Source organism: Eublepharis macularius, chromosome 8 (assembly GCF_028583425.1).
Source record: "Eublepharis macularius isolate TG4126 chromosome 8, MPM_Emac_v1.0, whole genome shotgun sequence".
NCBI classification, from domain to species: Eukaryota; Metazoa; Chordata; class Lepidosauria; order Squamata; family Eublepharidae; genus Eublepharis; species Eublepharis macularius.
Window position 1 is genome coordinate 70474212 of NC_072797.1, and position 15581 is coordinate 70489792.

Genomic DNA, 15581 nt, shown 5'->3' on the forward strand with positions numbered 1-15581 from the left:
TAAAGAACATAACAATCTTTATTTTGCAAAATACAGTGCATCAATGAGAAATATGTTTCTAAATGTGGGTTCCAACAATAAGAAAGTAATATGCAAAGAACCTAAGAAATAACTGATTATTTATTATCTATACAGACTTTACATTTGTGTTTGATCTTCTGTTGAGCGTAACAAAAAAATCACATTTACATAACTTCACCCTAAATACAAAATGAAATCCTTTGTCACATAAGTCTGACAAAAAAACAAAATGATCCAATAAGATGCTTTACACATACATTTGTGCATCTTCTAGTAAAACTGTATGTAGATATCCAACTATAGCCCTTGACGCCAGGTTGGGACAGCCCTATAAAAATAAACTAGGATAAGTATCTTGTAATAAAACAAAACGTTCTTTGTATATTGTAATAAAATTTTCTACCTGTGTGGAATATGCATAAGTGGCTCTGCACCCACTGGTCCAATCTCTTTTGTTCGCTCCACCCAAACTTTTGTAGGTTTGTACAGCCTACATGGGTCTCGAGGTACATTAATTTCAACCTATTTGATAGTGAATTTTTTTTAATTATCAGAAAAAGCAACTATAAAAACCAATTTGGTATCTCAATTAAAAGACAAGATGCATGCATGAGCTTAACACAAGTGTAAACTAAGAACACTTTCCTGGGGAGTAAGTCCCACTGAATAGACTTGAGTAGAATTCTGCTTACAATGGTACTGTGACTTCATTATAGACACAGAAGTTCTATCAATCAATTTCTTATGCATTTAACTTTTGTACACTTGAGCAGTGATCTACAGTTTCCAGATTTTTTTAAAATCATGGAATATAGGTTCTCTTCTTTCTGGAGGTAAAAACTCTGTTCCATGGTAGTGGCGCACACTGCCTGCCTACGAACGCATTCTTGAGAGTAAGCCCCACTGAATAAAATGGGACAATTCAAACAGACATGCTCAAAATTGCTCCCTAAGCCACCTTTAGTATTTAAATCCAAAAATATGCTTCTAGGAAAAGTTGAAGGCAGTAGGGAAAAAGGAAGACCAGCACAAGATGAACTAACTCAATAAAGGAAGCCACATCCTTCAGTTTGCAAGATAGGCTGTCAATTATAGGATATTTTGGAAGTTGTAAATTCATAGATTTGCCATAAGTCAGAAGCAATGGGACAGAACATCATTTACGCACAGCAGAAAGCTCCCCACAGTACAAATCAGAACGCAGAGCATTATGTGCTGTGCAAGAGCCTCCAGCAGTAGGATTTCACCTACAAAGATTTCCTCACTGGATCAGGATTAGGGTTGCTAAATCTCCAGCATGCCAAACCCTTGGGCTCATGGGCAGGAATTGCTAACGTCGAACTGAATAGCATTAGTAATTGTAGTACTTCCATACACCTCTAGGAATTGAATTATACGGTATTTGTGACTGCGCATGGACATATATTTGCCACACATAAACATAGAAAGTTACTTAGTTGTTAGTACAAAATTTCTGACTACCATCTTCAATTTGCATATGCAAACAGGCAGACACACGAGCATTATAAGCATGTGAGCTAGCTAATGACCCTGAGATTTCAACCTTAAGACTGCCCCAAAACCTGAGTATCAGAGCCAAAGCCTGAGACCTAGCAACCGTAACCCACATTAATGTGCAATATCTCTTTAGAGAAAAAGCAATAGAGGTTGAGGAAAAAGGCCTGTCTAGCCTTTAAAAAGAAACAATAACTAAACTTTAACAAACCAGTAGAGTCAACAGAATTTGTGTAACACTAATTCTGTGACTACATAATTAGTTTTACATATTCCATTGACTCTCTGATTGTAAGCTTTTCCCAAGCCCTGTTTTCCCTCTAACATCTCTTTAGAACATAAAATTCCAAATAGTACTCTTTTACCAAAACACATCTAATAATGATTGCAAATATTTAAAACAGAAGTCTAGCTTTTAATACTACAAAGTCATCTTGGCACAGAGGCCATTGTGATAATTGGGGGGGGGGGATACCCCTTCAAAATAAGACCAGCTGCAAAAGAAGAACAAGAAGAGTTATAATTCTTGTGCTTATGAGGAACATTATGTTCTGCCATAGACTGAGCATTTTCTCCCCTTTAGAGGGAAAAAGTGAACAGGATTTTTAAAAATCTCTAACCTTTTTGTGACCATATCCATATAGTTTCTTTCCTTTGCTTAAGCTCATTAAATGCACTCCTGGGTCTCTCCACAAGTTGCTATTTAAACAGCAGGACTGGGTCACAAATACCCCATACTGCGAACTTGGTGCCTTCAAAGAACCTAGTTGTTTCATATTTTCTCAAGGAAATGTTCCCAAGTTAGATCACATCTGCTCTTTAAAATGCAATGTAATGGAAAGGATCAAATAATGCACAGTTCAGTGTGCCCTTAGAAATCATGCAGAGGGTAGGGCTGCATAACAAATTAGAGTTACCTTCTCTCTCAACTTGGACAATCTTTTTTCTTTTTCCATCTTTTCTTCTTTCTTTGCCTGTTTTTCTAGAATTTTAAGCTCAAGTTTATGCAGATCCTTAAAAAAACACAACAAAAATATTTACTTCTTGGAAAAATAAAAATAACTCTAATGACATTGTGTGTGGCTCATGCCCATCACAAAAGTAACAAAACTAGACCACTTAGAGGCAAGGCTGGAATTTCTACCTAAGTCAGGGATTACTAAACTATACAGAAAAGTAATACTTTGTAATTTAATTGTTTTTAATTAAAATTTACCTACATATAGTTCATGTTTGTTCAAGTCTTTCAGAGTATATTTATGGGGAGAGGATGGGGAGAGGTTTGGGTGTATGCATCCATGGACAGTTTTCCAAATCAATTATAGCCCTCCATTGTCATGTGTCCCCCATTTGTCTGATATAATACCTAGCTACTTCTTATGTTAACACTTAAACAACCACAAGTCTGGCATTTGTTAAGAATAATTTGCTCTAAAGAAACTGCTGTAATATCTCTATTTGGACGATTTCACTTCTGCTTCCATTAAGAAAGTGACTAACTCATGTTTTCCCAAAAGTAAGTCCTACTATGTTCAACAAGGCTTACTACCTGATAAGTATGCACTGGATTACAGACTAGGACTGAAATCCTAAGCATGCTAAGCAGAAAGACAGTCCAACCAAAATCTGTGTTTCAGAGCAGGCCGCAATCTTAAACATATCTGCAAATGAGCCTCAACCAAAGGAACAGGAGTTACTTCAGATTAAACATGCTTAGGATTCATGTACACTGACTACAGAATGGGTGGCCACTTTAAGACCCAGATACATAAACTAAAAGTAACTTATTTCAAGTCACAGAGAAACAAATTACAATTGTAGTCTTGTACTACTAGAAGAGACTATTGGACTAGAAGGAAACAGGTCACAGAAATTTTAGATGGAAAATATTTTTCATGCTTTGCTAGCCTTTTGATTTAAAAAAAACTAGATGAATCGCCTTTGAAGAGGAGAAGGCAAGACAGCACAGTGGTTAAGCGGTTGGACTGCAAATTAGCACTCTGCTGGTTGGAATATCACTACTGCCATGAACTCTGCAGATGGCCTTGGGTAAAGCACTCCTCTCAGCCCCAGCTGCAGTGTGGAGATAATAATAACACTAATTTGTTCACCGCTCTAGGTGGAGCAGTAGAGTGGTACATAAGCACGGTTATTATTATAAATGACTAGCTTGATACCCGTGCTTTGCTATGGTATTTAACTACTTTAAATACAGTTATAATACTTAAGGGAATGTAACTTTTTTCCACCTTAGGGATCAGGTAGCAATTTTCCACAGGTCAGTTTGGCTAGGGATCCTGGAGGTGTTTTGCCATCTTCTGGGCATGGAGCAGGGGGTCACTGGGGCAGTCGGGGGGGGGGGGGTAGTTGTGAATTTCCTGCATTGTGCAGGGGGTTGGACTAGATGACCCTAGAGGTACCTTCAGTCTATGAAGGGAGCACAAGTATGTCTAAGCAAAGGTCCACATAAACAGACCTCAGGCTACTCAGACCTACTTAGGCATTGCACAGCTTGCCTGCACAACTCCGAGAACCACGCTTTACACTACCATCCATTTTCATTCCTGTAGCAGGAGCTAGGGAGCAAGGCAAGGAAGAAGCTCTCACTGTACCCACTATTGTCACTTGTGACATCAGCAAAACAGTTCACAGAATTGCTATCTCCCTACATCAATGAGTGCAGTAACCCCCCATTTCTTTTCCAAGAATTGTGATTGCATGGAGTAGTGATTTTAAATGATATCCAGTATTTGATATAGACAGTTAAATATTATTAAATCCCTATTAATTCTGTTACAGCATAAGCAAGACTACTCACTCGCTCCTGAAACTTAAGAATTTCTTCTGCAGCAGTTCTTTTTCTCTCTTCCCTTTCAGCTTCCTCCCTTTTCTCCTTTTCAAGCCTCACAAGCTCTTCCTGTTCCTTTTTCTGCCTGCCATACTCTTCCAACAGCAATTTCATATGGAACTGCCGCTCTCGTTCTTTCTGCTTTTTCTTCTCCTTCTCTTCTTCCTCTTGGAGTTGAGCAGCTTGTTTCATCGCATGTTCTATTGCTCTATGTCTTCGCCATTTTTCAAGGTCTTCCAAACGCTTTTTTCTTTCTTCTTCAGCTTTACGTTTCTGTGCTTCTTTCAACTGAAGATTATGTGAAGAGTGCACTTTTTCTGGGCTCTCTTTCTGGGCTAAGATATTCTCTCTTTCTTGTTGTTTTTTTGTCTTCCATCTTTTAATAGACTAAATTATAATAAAACCAAATTATGTTGTCTGAAAGTAAAGCTACTATTTCAAATTCTTAGATGCCATCTTCATTTCTTTAATAAATCTAAGCAACTAGGCATTTAGGTATTTGCACAGCCATAAATACAGTGGACAGGCTGAGACAGATTCTTGATAGAATGTCATTAAGAAGGGTTTTTTAAAAATCTTTCTGCCTGATGTATAAAATGATAATATTTACCTGCCAATCTCTATGAGCACTTGTCACTTAGGAGACATTTCAGTAATTGGCTACATGGTTGTAATGCTCTTGATTTTTTAAAGAAGGGCTAGAATAGCATAAGTAGGGTGTAAGTTTATGTTTAGCTTAAGGCAAAATGATACTTCTTATTTCAGTAGCTTCAAAGCCTGGCCACTGCTTCTCCTTTGCAAATCGAGGCAAGGAGAGCATGATTTGTAATGGAGACGCTTTGGTCAGGAGAAGGGCATTTAATCCTCCCTCTACATTCCATTTTTTCTTCCCCCAGCTGTTTTCCTCCACTGCAGATTCTAGAGCCTTATTATGTGTGCAAAGTGCCCTTCCTCTGTCCAAAGCTTCATTGTTGCAAACTACTCTATTCCAGCTCCTTTTTGCACAGAAGACAGCAGCTGACATTTAAACATACAGAATGTGTAGTTCCATCCTCAAACTGCAAATCTAATAGAGGCCTTTGTAAATGGCTCAGCATGGTGAACATGAGTGTGTGTCAAGCTATATACATATGTAGTGTGCAGTTGGGACAATTTTGACTGTATAAGCACAAATCTTTCTTTTTTAATATAAATTTGTGCTCAACACTTTAACACAAAGATTGTCCCAAAGCCTTTTAGATGTCAATGGAACTTATTCCCAAGTAAGGCAGTGGCCATGATATACAAGCAAGCCCTTAATCCTTTGAAAATGTTCATGATCAGAATAACAAACGATTACACAAAAATAGTGCATACACGTTGAATCATGCAATAGTGTTAATATGATCCTTTGTTTAAACTTTTTTTCATTTTCAAAATGTTTGTTTTCATTGATAAAATAACCAACCTGCTCTTTTAGCATCTGCCTTTCTATCAATAATATTAGTACAAAGTAAGAAAGTTGGCGTGGCCCATGAGATGCCTCCCAGTTTCAGATAGCCCAGATGCAAGTTAACACAGGCAGTCAAATATGGTGGGGTTTCTTCACTAGCAGGCAACAGCAGCTTCTGCATTGAGCCTATAAAGGTGCAGAAGTATCTGGGAGACAGCACAAACAGAGCAGTAACCACACAGCACTCCCTCCTAGGTGGAGGCGAGGTATCAAAGGAGCATTAGTAACCACAGTTCATCATTATCCACCACAATAAGCAAAAGAGGGTCAAAAGGGACAGGAGGAAGCACTGACCAGTGAAGTAACAGCAGTAAGAATGGTGGCAACACCAGTACCTGGCCTATGGAGTTCTGTCAAGGCTCAGCAGCTTTACAGGAAACAGCAAACACTGGAGCCTCATAACCAACTCTCCTAAAGACATGGTTATGTCAGGAAGCACAAAATGATATTTACCTGTGGCTAGACCTCTCAACAGAGATGCACTCCAGATGTACATAAGGACCAACACCACCAGCAAAGGCACAAACTCACTAACAATGGTGAGTGTTCAGGTTCCTGGGGAGCTGTGCTGTCTGTGGGTGCAAAGATGGGGCAATGGATACTGGGGTGGGGCACTAGTGTGTTCCTCTACAGAGCTCAGTAATTTGCCCAAAGAAGGGGTAATTCATTGCAAGGGCATAATATGCTCTCATCAAAATGGTACAGCAATCTACAATCCTGTTTACCGGCTGAAGTATAAAAGTCATTGCAACATGCAGAGTTAGAGAGATGCAGAAAAAAGTGTGACCTTTCCGTCTCATTACCAACTCATATTCTGTTAAAAATGCAAGCGCAGCTTAGTAAAGTTCTTACCTCCTTTTTTCTTGCTTCTAAAACTAGAAATTCTTGATACCATTTTTCATGCTGCTGAATGTCCTCTCTTGTTCTTTCAGAGAAATAATCATGGGCTTCCTCCATATACGATGGTTTTCCTTTATGCTTCATCCACAATTTCAGAAAAAGCTGATGATCATATTCATCCCACCCTCCATATTTCCCTCCTGTCTGCTGGAAAAACCTTTCAAGTTCAATTACTTCATCGGGCAGATGACTTTGAATCTCTTTATCTACTGAAACTTTGCCACGCTTGAAAATTTTTCCTGTGGCTGAAGTACCTAGTGTCCATATTTCAATTTTTCTCTCCAAAGCATTAAGCTCATTAGTAGAAATCTTCTCTTCTCTTATAAGCTGCTCATATCTGTAAAACAACAAAACCATAAAAATCAAAGAAACCTTTGATAAGCAAAATAATTATTTAACAGTCCTACCAACTAGGGCCAGAATCTAAAGAAATGTAAATAATTCTATGAAGTGATGTCCTGTGTTTCACTAACTGCAGCTTCCTATGCTGCACACCAAAACGACTTCAAAACTGAGAGATATTTGAAATAGCAGATAGTGGCTGTTCAGTCAAAAATCCCACCAGGGTGACAAAGATTTTTTGGTGTGTATAACATGCATTTTTGGCACTGCAATCTTAAGCAAAGCTACACCCTTCTAAGTGTGTAGCTTCAATGGACTCAGAAAGGTATAATCCTGGCCAATAAACTCCTGAAATATTCAGGATTCAGACAGTACGTAAGCCAAAGGAAATATTTATTCCTTTTAAAATGGTCATGTACACTACTTACCTATAAAAATTCAGGAGAACACTTTACTGAAAATTCAGAAATTGAGCAACTTTATAGATTTAAGCTAAATGTCCTGAAATATGGGGAAAAAATCAAGCCTTACATAGCTCTTTCAGAGTTTTCCACATATATTATCACAGTAATACTCACAACAATCTTGCAAGCATGGTTGCCAGATCCCTTCAATATAAAAAGAGAAGTCAAGGAATTGCAGGGTCACAACAGGTACTTACCTGCACATGTGGGCTCACATCCCTGGACTACCTCCCCACCCCATTTCCCCTTGTTTTCCCCAAGCAGCCAGGTGAGTGGTGGTGTGGGGGCAGAGGCTGGGGACTGGCAATTCTGCTTGCAAGTTATGTCAGATTTAGTGTTTCTTTATTGCAAGATAAGAGAATGAGACAAAGAACAGGTTTACTTGCAGAGGTAACAGAGGAACCAATTACTTCTTGGTTCAAAGTTAACTCTTAGCCTCTACTCCACAGCTCTGCATAGGAAGCCTAATCATTTTGAAAAGGGTGTGGGATACTTCTACAGCCTAGTTTGATAGTTAAAGAGACCACACATGAAAATTAGACCTATTCCTATAAATATATACTCTGATTTCTTCCATTCAAACATTTAAAACTAAATAGTAATACCAAAGAAAATAAAAGGAAACCATATTGCAAGATGTGTATGCACGCACACACATATATTAGTGTTTTAAATAAGCATTTTGCAAAACAACTATGTTTTAATACTGCAATTAGGTTTAGAACTAAGGAAAGCAGTGTACATTTGTCGTTGTTCTTCTTTGAAGTTGTTTATTGCATTTTCAATTTCCTCCATAATTTCTTTGAGCCTGTCAAGAACTGCAACAGTGGAAAAGTAACATCAGTAACATCGAAGTGCATCACCAGTTCTCTTGAAAGATGCTACAGAAAATGTAACTTATTTTTAATTTCAGCTCAATTAAAATAATAAAGAAATTCTAGATAAGCAGGAAATTCTGGTTTACACAAACATCTCACAGTTCTTAATATCCTTCAGTATACATTTAAATCATATCACCAAATAAACTCACACTAAGAACAGCTAAGTCGTCATCAACAGAAACCCTAGCATCAAGTCATAAAACTGTAGATAAAGAAATAATTCTTCCATGACATCTAAACTAAAATGTATACAAATTAGCAATTTCCATTAAAAATAGATTGCTCATGAGATAAATCCGTGTAAGCCTTATCCATTAGATCCCTTCAGTATTTAACAAACTGACTTAACTACATACCCATAATATATTTATTGTTAGTTATTTGTTTAACCTGATTGGACTACATGCTGTATTTTGGTAAGTATTGTTAGCTCACTGGGGATTGTTGTGTTTTATTCTGTTAAAAAACAAAAACATTCAAAAATAAAGAGTTAAAAAATAATAGGTGGATAACATCCTGCAGCTCAAATTACGTTCAGTGTGATCCTAAACATGTTGACTGAGAAATAAGCCTCAGTTTTCAAAGGGATTTTCTCCATACTAGGTATGCATGGTACCACATCCTTTCAAGGTACAATCAGTCATCTGAGCCCACACTGAAAACTCCTTCAGATTTAGAAGCTAGAGAAATGTCAGCAACACTTCATTACTAATGCAGACACTCCAAACATTTTTTTTTAAAACTTGCAAACGCATATATATGACTTACATTCTGGGGTTGGTTTCACATCTTTCAATTGCCGCTGAAGTCCTTTAACATTATTATGAATTTTTGCCAGCTGTTGCTGGATTTTAACTTCTATGGAAGAAAATGTGTTTTTATTTTAACAATCTCATTATCACTTACATTTATTGCCTTTCATACTTTTCAAGTCTGATCACTTTAAATATCTGTTTCATTTTGCTTCTCCTGATGTTTTATCATTGTTAGCAACTTCTGTTCACTTTTCACGTAAGAAACATTTCTCCTTCTACGTTGCACCTTTTCCTGCAACATTATTTTATTACATTTTACTCCACTTTCTATCCTCTCAAATGTGGCAGCTAAAACAGCATAAAGAACTTAAAATCACATATAAATATCAACTGAAACAATTTTAATGCAGTCTCGGTTAGGGCATGCTAGAAAGCTGCTATGAAATAGGGTGTGACCCTCCCATGGTGTTCAATCACAGGCACAATCAAGTCATATATTCCAATAAGTGCATAAAGAAAGTGAAACAGTGCTAATATACAATGATTACAATAAATAACCAGGTTAAAAATAACAGTCTGAATATATCAAACATTCAATACAAGAACCAAGACATCCAAGATACAGTACATAAACTGAATTCAGAGTTCAAACAGTCATGTAAACAGCTGATTATAAAGTGCTGAGCTAAATAATTTTTCTGATTCTCTCTTTTCCTTCCAACAGGCTGCTTTTCACTGAGCCCTTTTCACTGAGCCACAGGCCCTTTTCACTGAGCTTTCTCAAGGGTGTCTCAAGCTGCAAGAAACCTGGCAAGGAAGTAGACTGATCAAAAACATCCTCAAGTCTAGCCAATAAACAATTGAATAATAAAACAGTATAAAATGCCTCTTACGTATGTATACCATTCAAACAAGGATGTCATGTTCCAAAAGTGTCAGGATGAGCAGCTGCTATGAATTCCCAGTCTAAACACCACCCTTATGCAGAGCTACATGTAACCGGCAACTAAAGCATTTAAAGGGGCTATCCTCCCCTATCAACCCTTAAAGTGAAAGGACCTGGTAGTGATAAAGGGTGCTCAAAGATAACAAGTTAGATCCCAATCCTGGTTAAGACCTCTTAGTGCCCTGGAATCAAGTTAAAAAATCCAGAAGGCCTCCCGTTGTAATTACAACCTTTGTAAATCCATTGAGCGCTGTCTCTTGGGCACCTCTAAAACAGAAGAGCACAACTCTCTCTCATTCCTATGCTGTTGTTGAAAGTGAGTTGCTAATGGTGCTTCTGGATTCTGGTTCCTAATCTTCGACAAGTGTTCTTGGATCTTAACTCTTACTGGGCAGGTAGTGCTCCCTACATACACCATCAGGCATGAGCACTCTATGATGTAAACAACACCTGAGGTGTTACAGGTGGAAAAGTGTTTTTACATTATTAGCACAGCCAATACTTGTCAATCTGAAATCTTTTCCTACATCCGCAAGTGGGCATACATTGCAATGGCCACTAGGGCAATCTTGGCTGTTGTCACTGCTCTTAAAGTCAGAGTGTACCAGCATGTCTCTAAGACTACTGGTCTGTATGAAACCAATGAAAGGTGCCGCTGTACAACCGGGTATTTGATCCACTAGGTGCCTTTGTTACCTAATGATCTTACATAAAGTTGAAACCGGCAGGGTGTACTCAACTGCCCAATGTACTCTATCCTCCTTCTTTCTTGGTTTAATTAAGCACCTGGGTAGAGGCTCTGAGCCTGGCCCGCTCCACTACTTGCCATGGATATCCTCTATTGAGAAAGTGGCCCAGTGAGAGTGTAGAACTCCTATCTCCATTACTTATCATATCATCCACCACACTTACAGACAAATATACCATATGGCCAGTTCTTGCATATCAAGAAAAATTCTTCCGCTAGGCAGGATTACCAGAATTACTTTCTGAGCCCATTTTATTTAGCTCAGCAGCACTTTATAATCAACTGTTTACATGACTGGTGGGACTCTGAATTCAGTTTATGTACTGCATCTGGGATGTCTTGGTTCTTGTACTGAATGACTGATATATCCAGACAGTATTTTTAGGCAGGTTATTTATTGTAATCATTGTATATTAGCACTGTTTCACTTTCTTTATGCAAATCCATGCTGCTTGCTTCCACACAGCTATCCCAGTCCTGTGATTCCGTGAGGGCACAGGAATTCCAAAATATACATGAGAGGGATGCACAGGTAGAGCTGCTCCTCCATTAAAATAAAAAGGAAAACCAATGAAGATAGTTCCTCTGTGGGCAAATCTTAATGCACATGGAATGGATAAAGAACAACCATTCAGGATCAAGGTGTTATTATCTAAAATATCAAACAACTCCTGTGGAACACTATTATGCAACTATCCATCATGCTGCCAAATGTTATGCTTATTTACATGTCCCTCTGAGTTTTCACTATTACTCTGTTAGGACTGTATACATACATATACACAAACACATACTTTCAGTTGAGTTTCCAATAACTTGTTTTCACAATTTTTGCAGTTATAGTGTTTAAATTCTCTCTCTACTTCTAATAAATCATCTATGACCCCCAAAGGATACACTACCAGAAGACAATCTTACAAATCTGAGTGACTAGGCATACATCTAGATGTTAAGATATTGTTAATATCAACGTCTGTTTTCAAAGGGAAGGGGTTCATTCTTTTAAACTCTTTGGCAAAACGATTATATATTAAGTGTGGAAATATAGCTCCAGCATGTTTAGTCACAAGACATACAATGTAGCATGAATAAATTTGAATGAAGAAAAGAGTATTTTTACTTTCTGCTTTCCGGTTTTTAGTCAGTTTGTATTCCAGTTCTTCTAGTATGCCATACTCCATTCTGAAGTCACTTTTCTTGTTGAAGAGAAGGCTATTTTTATCCTTTTCAATATTCATAAGTCTAGAAAAACAGGTTTGGTTCAAATAGCCTATTTGTCAAAACATCTATCTAATTTTTATTCCATTTTTCCTCCAAGAAACACTAGGTGGCACACATGCCTTCCATTTTATAATAATATTTGTTTATATAGATGAAATGAAAATGCAAAACTTTTTTTAAGGTTTAAATCTTATTAAAAGAATACAGACAATAAGAAAGAGAAAGGGAAATAAAATAATACATAAAACTATCTTTGTTCTATTAATGTGATAACCACAGCACAATCTTATTAAAACCAAGGAACCATGAGGAAGATTTTAGAAAGTAGTTGCAAACCTGTGCAATCTATTGCAGCAGCATTTATAAACAGTTGCCAATCACTTGGCTAAGCATTTCTAAAAAGACACATTTCTACTGTGACCATTTCAAAAATTATCTAAGGTATGAAATCTGTACTGATGAAACAATTGCATCTTTCCAGTGAGTAACCCGTTCCATTCTAGCTTTATTAAAAAGAGCCAGAATAAGGTCTTTGCTTTTCAGGCTGATCATTCTGTTCATAACAATGTTTAGTCCAAATTTACGTCCTTTGCTATTATTTTACTTATTTTATTAAAACACACACAACCCAATATGTAAAGGCTTTATTGCACTGCCACCTCACATGGCATAATGTGCCTAATAATAACCAACAGGATATACTGCGTAATACTAGCAAAATGAACAAATTATTGCAATTAATATGAAATGTTCCATATTCAATATTTATTTACAATAGTCACAATAACGATTTAATGTTGAAGCTCGAATTTGCAAGTTATTTGCTTAAAATTATTATGAACCTTATTATTTTTTGTCTATGGCTATTGTAAATATTGGATATAGAACGCTTGATATTAATTGCAATACTTTGTCAATGTGTTTAAATTGTTATAATCATATGCTTGTGTCGGAGATGTTGTATCTAACGCTGTTTAAACCTTAGTTCTAATTAGCCTGTTTTCATGGTGGGTTGTTTATTTTACTGGTATAATGTGCCTAGCAAACCCCCCTGTACTGTTATAATGATAAGTCTACCAGATCGTCTGAATTCCCAGCTTTAATTTTTTTTTTAAAAAGTGTCTAGCTTTTGTCATCAGGGAGATACACCTTTTCCCCTCATATCTCTGCAAAAAAAGGGGTTAGGGACATTTTTTTCTTTTGAAAGCTGGGAATTCAGAGAACCAAATAGATAATTATAACATAATGCTATAACAAAATATCAATTATTTTTTTTTTAGAAACCCTCCTGGTGTCACAAAGTTGGCAGGAATGGCCACTGTGGAGAAGGGGGAGCTGCCTCGTTCAGAGAAAATTCAGGGAAATCTGCTGTGTAGAAGTCCTGCTGCCACTTGGCCTGAATTACAGGAAGGGAACAAATGGCTCTTGCTAATAACACCATCTTAAGAACAACAGCTATTTGGGCCCATCTCTAATCAAAGGTGCAGCGCCAGCAAGGCTACTGTACGCAGCTTTTTAAAATTTTATTTTCTTTACATTATTTATAGCCTATTTTTCTTGTTAAGACACAAGGCAGATTACACAGTATGAGTTAATACAGTTAACAGGATGGGACATCCGATAAACAGTGCAATAAGATTTGGTTTGCAGAATATGAAACTAAGCAGAAATCTGAAGCAGAGCTAATCACAAAGCATGGGACTTTCTTCCAACTAAGTTTGTACAGAATCAAACTATTTTCTATAATTCATATAAATCACATAGACGTCAATGTTATCTAAAGTAGAACTTTATGAAGATTAATTATTAAAGTTGTTATAACCATATACAGTTAACAAGAATGTCAATCCACATTTAATCCTAAAGCATGAACCCTTTTTCATCTCTGAAAAATATTTAATTTTGATTACTTTAGTAATGTTTCTCTGCTATTGTAGAACATCAATACAAAATCTAAACTTACTGGGTTTTTAGTTTTTCTCCTTCTCTTATGAATTCGGCTTTCTTTATCTGTTCTGCTTTCCTCTGCCAGGACCAAATATTTTTATCAGCACCTGAATTACTGAAAGAGCTGTCATTCTACAAAAAAACATAAAAAAATATTTTAGTCAGAAAACATATATTAATGTTGACAGTGTAACTAAAACTGGGGGAGGGGGGCCAGCAAAAAGCCTAATTTGGACTTTAAATTATTCATATTTCACAGCAATATTGTGCTTTTTGATGACATCACACAAGTGTAAAAACAATATAGAAATGGATTCTGTAGCAGTCACATACTAAAATGCCTTAACACCTCCTAGAAGTACTTTCATCATCATAATTTATCTCAGATATGCTACAGCAGCAGAAAAAAATTCATTAATGAAAATGAAGCAGCTGAAAAATCCAGGCAGCCAGGCTGGGATGCAGAAGACTCTGAAGGCACAGGCACTTCTGCAAAAAGTTATGCTCCTCTGTTCTCTTCACTGCGAGGCAGTCCTGGGCACGGTAGACATATACAGAGAGCCTTTCCTGACATTAAAAAGAATAGGCCAACCCCCTCCTTATGCAGAAATTTCTATAACAGGGATGCCTGAGATCGAATGTTTAATGTCCCTAAGCAACATTCGGCAGTCCTTAGACTGCAATGAGCTTAAGCAGGGACATATCTAACTTCCTACATGGGTTTTCGAGATGCATCTAAGCGGTGCGCAAAGAGAACGAAATGAACATTGCCGAATACAAATAATACAGAGAGGGGACTTGCAGGAAAGGGGAAGGGGAAGACGGACGTTACCTCCTGTAGCCCAAACCTCCTCGTAGGCACCGCCGTTACCAGGGCAGCCATCTTGGAATCCAACGAAGCTGGCGTGTCTACGTCACGGCCGCAAGAAAGCCTTTCCATGGCTACGTAGAGCAGGATGGGCGTCAGGCAGGAGGCGGGGCTGGTTGCCTTCTGGGACCGCCCTTTCGTGCACGTGCAGTTGCGACTCTGGTTTTAGCGGATGCGCCTCGTGAGTTAGTTCGCTGCGAGCGATTGCGTGAGCGGGAGGGCGGCGGCATGTTGCTTTTCCGTAGTGCTTCATCCTGCTTCTTTCACCGAAGGTGAAATCCCTTTGGCTTTAAAGCGGCTTGCCCTCCGGAGCGCTTTTGAGTGCCATGTGGACTGGGAGGTCAAAACCGCCCTGGGAAAGTCCCCGCTCGCTCTCGTCGCTTCCCCGTTCCCTCTGATGGAGGGCTGAAGTACTGTGCGGACTCTGGAGCGAAAAGAGGCGTCACGACGGGTCTTCTCGCTGGCCGCACCATGCCCGTGCTGGCAGGATAGGCGTTGCTACGGGCATCCGCCTTGCCACCATACCGCCGGCCAGTATTAGGCTCTTCGGGGGCGGGGATGCTCAAGCCAGCATCCTCCAGGATTTTCCCTGATAAAGAGAACAGGCGCTACAAAGCCCTCGCGTGAATCACG

General features: G+C 38.2%; 1 protein-coding gene across 1 annotated transcript; it reads right to left on the bottom strand.

Annotated features, from left to right (window-relative positions):
• Window positions 1-14971, bottom strand: CCDC112 (coiled-coil domain containing 112). The gene is made up of 10 exons (XM_054987552.1): window positions 14913-14971; window positions 14097-14212; window positions 12033-12154; window positions 9232-9321; window positions 8325-8400; window positions 6729-7113; window positions 4355-4771; window positions 2454-2549; window positions 425-543; window positions 1-349 (listed from the first exon to the last, which is right to left on the bottom strand). Exons 1-10 carry the CDS (start codon window positions 14961-14963, stop codon window positions 319-321), a joined length of 1503 nt encoding a protein of 500 aa, XP_054843527.1. The 5' UTR covers window positions 14964-14971; the 3' UTR covers window positions 1-318.
• Between the last annotated feature and the right edge of the window lie 610 nt (window positions 14972-15581).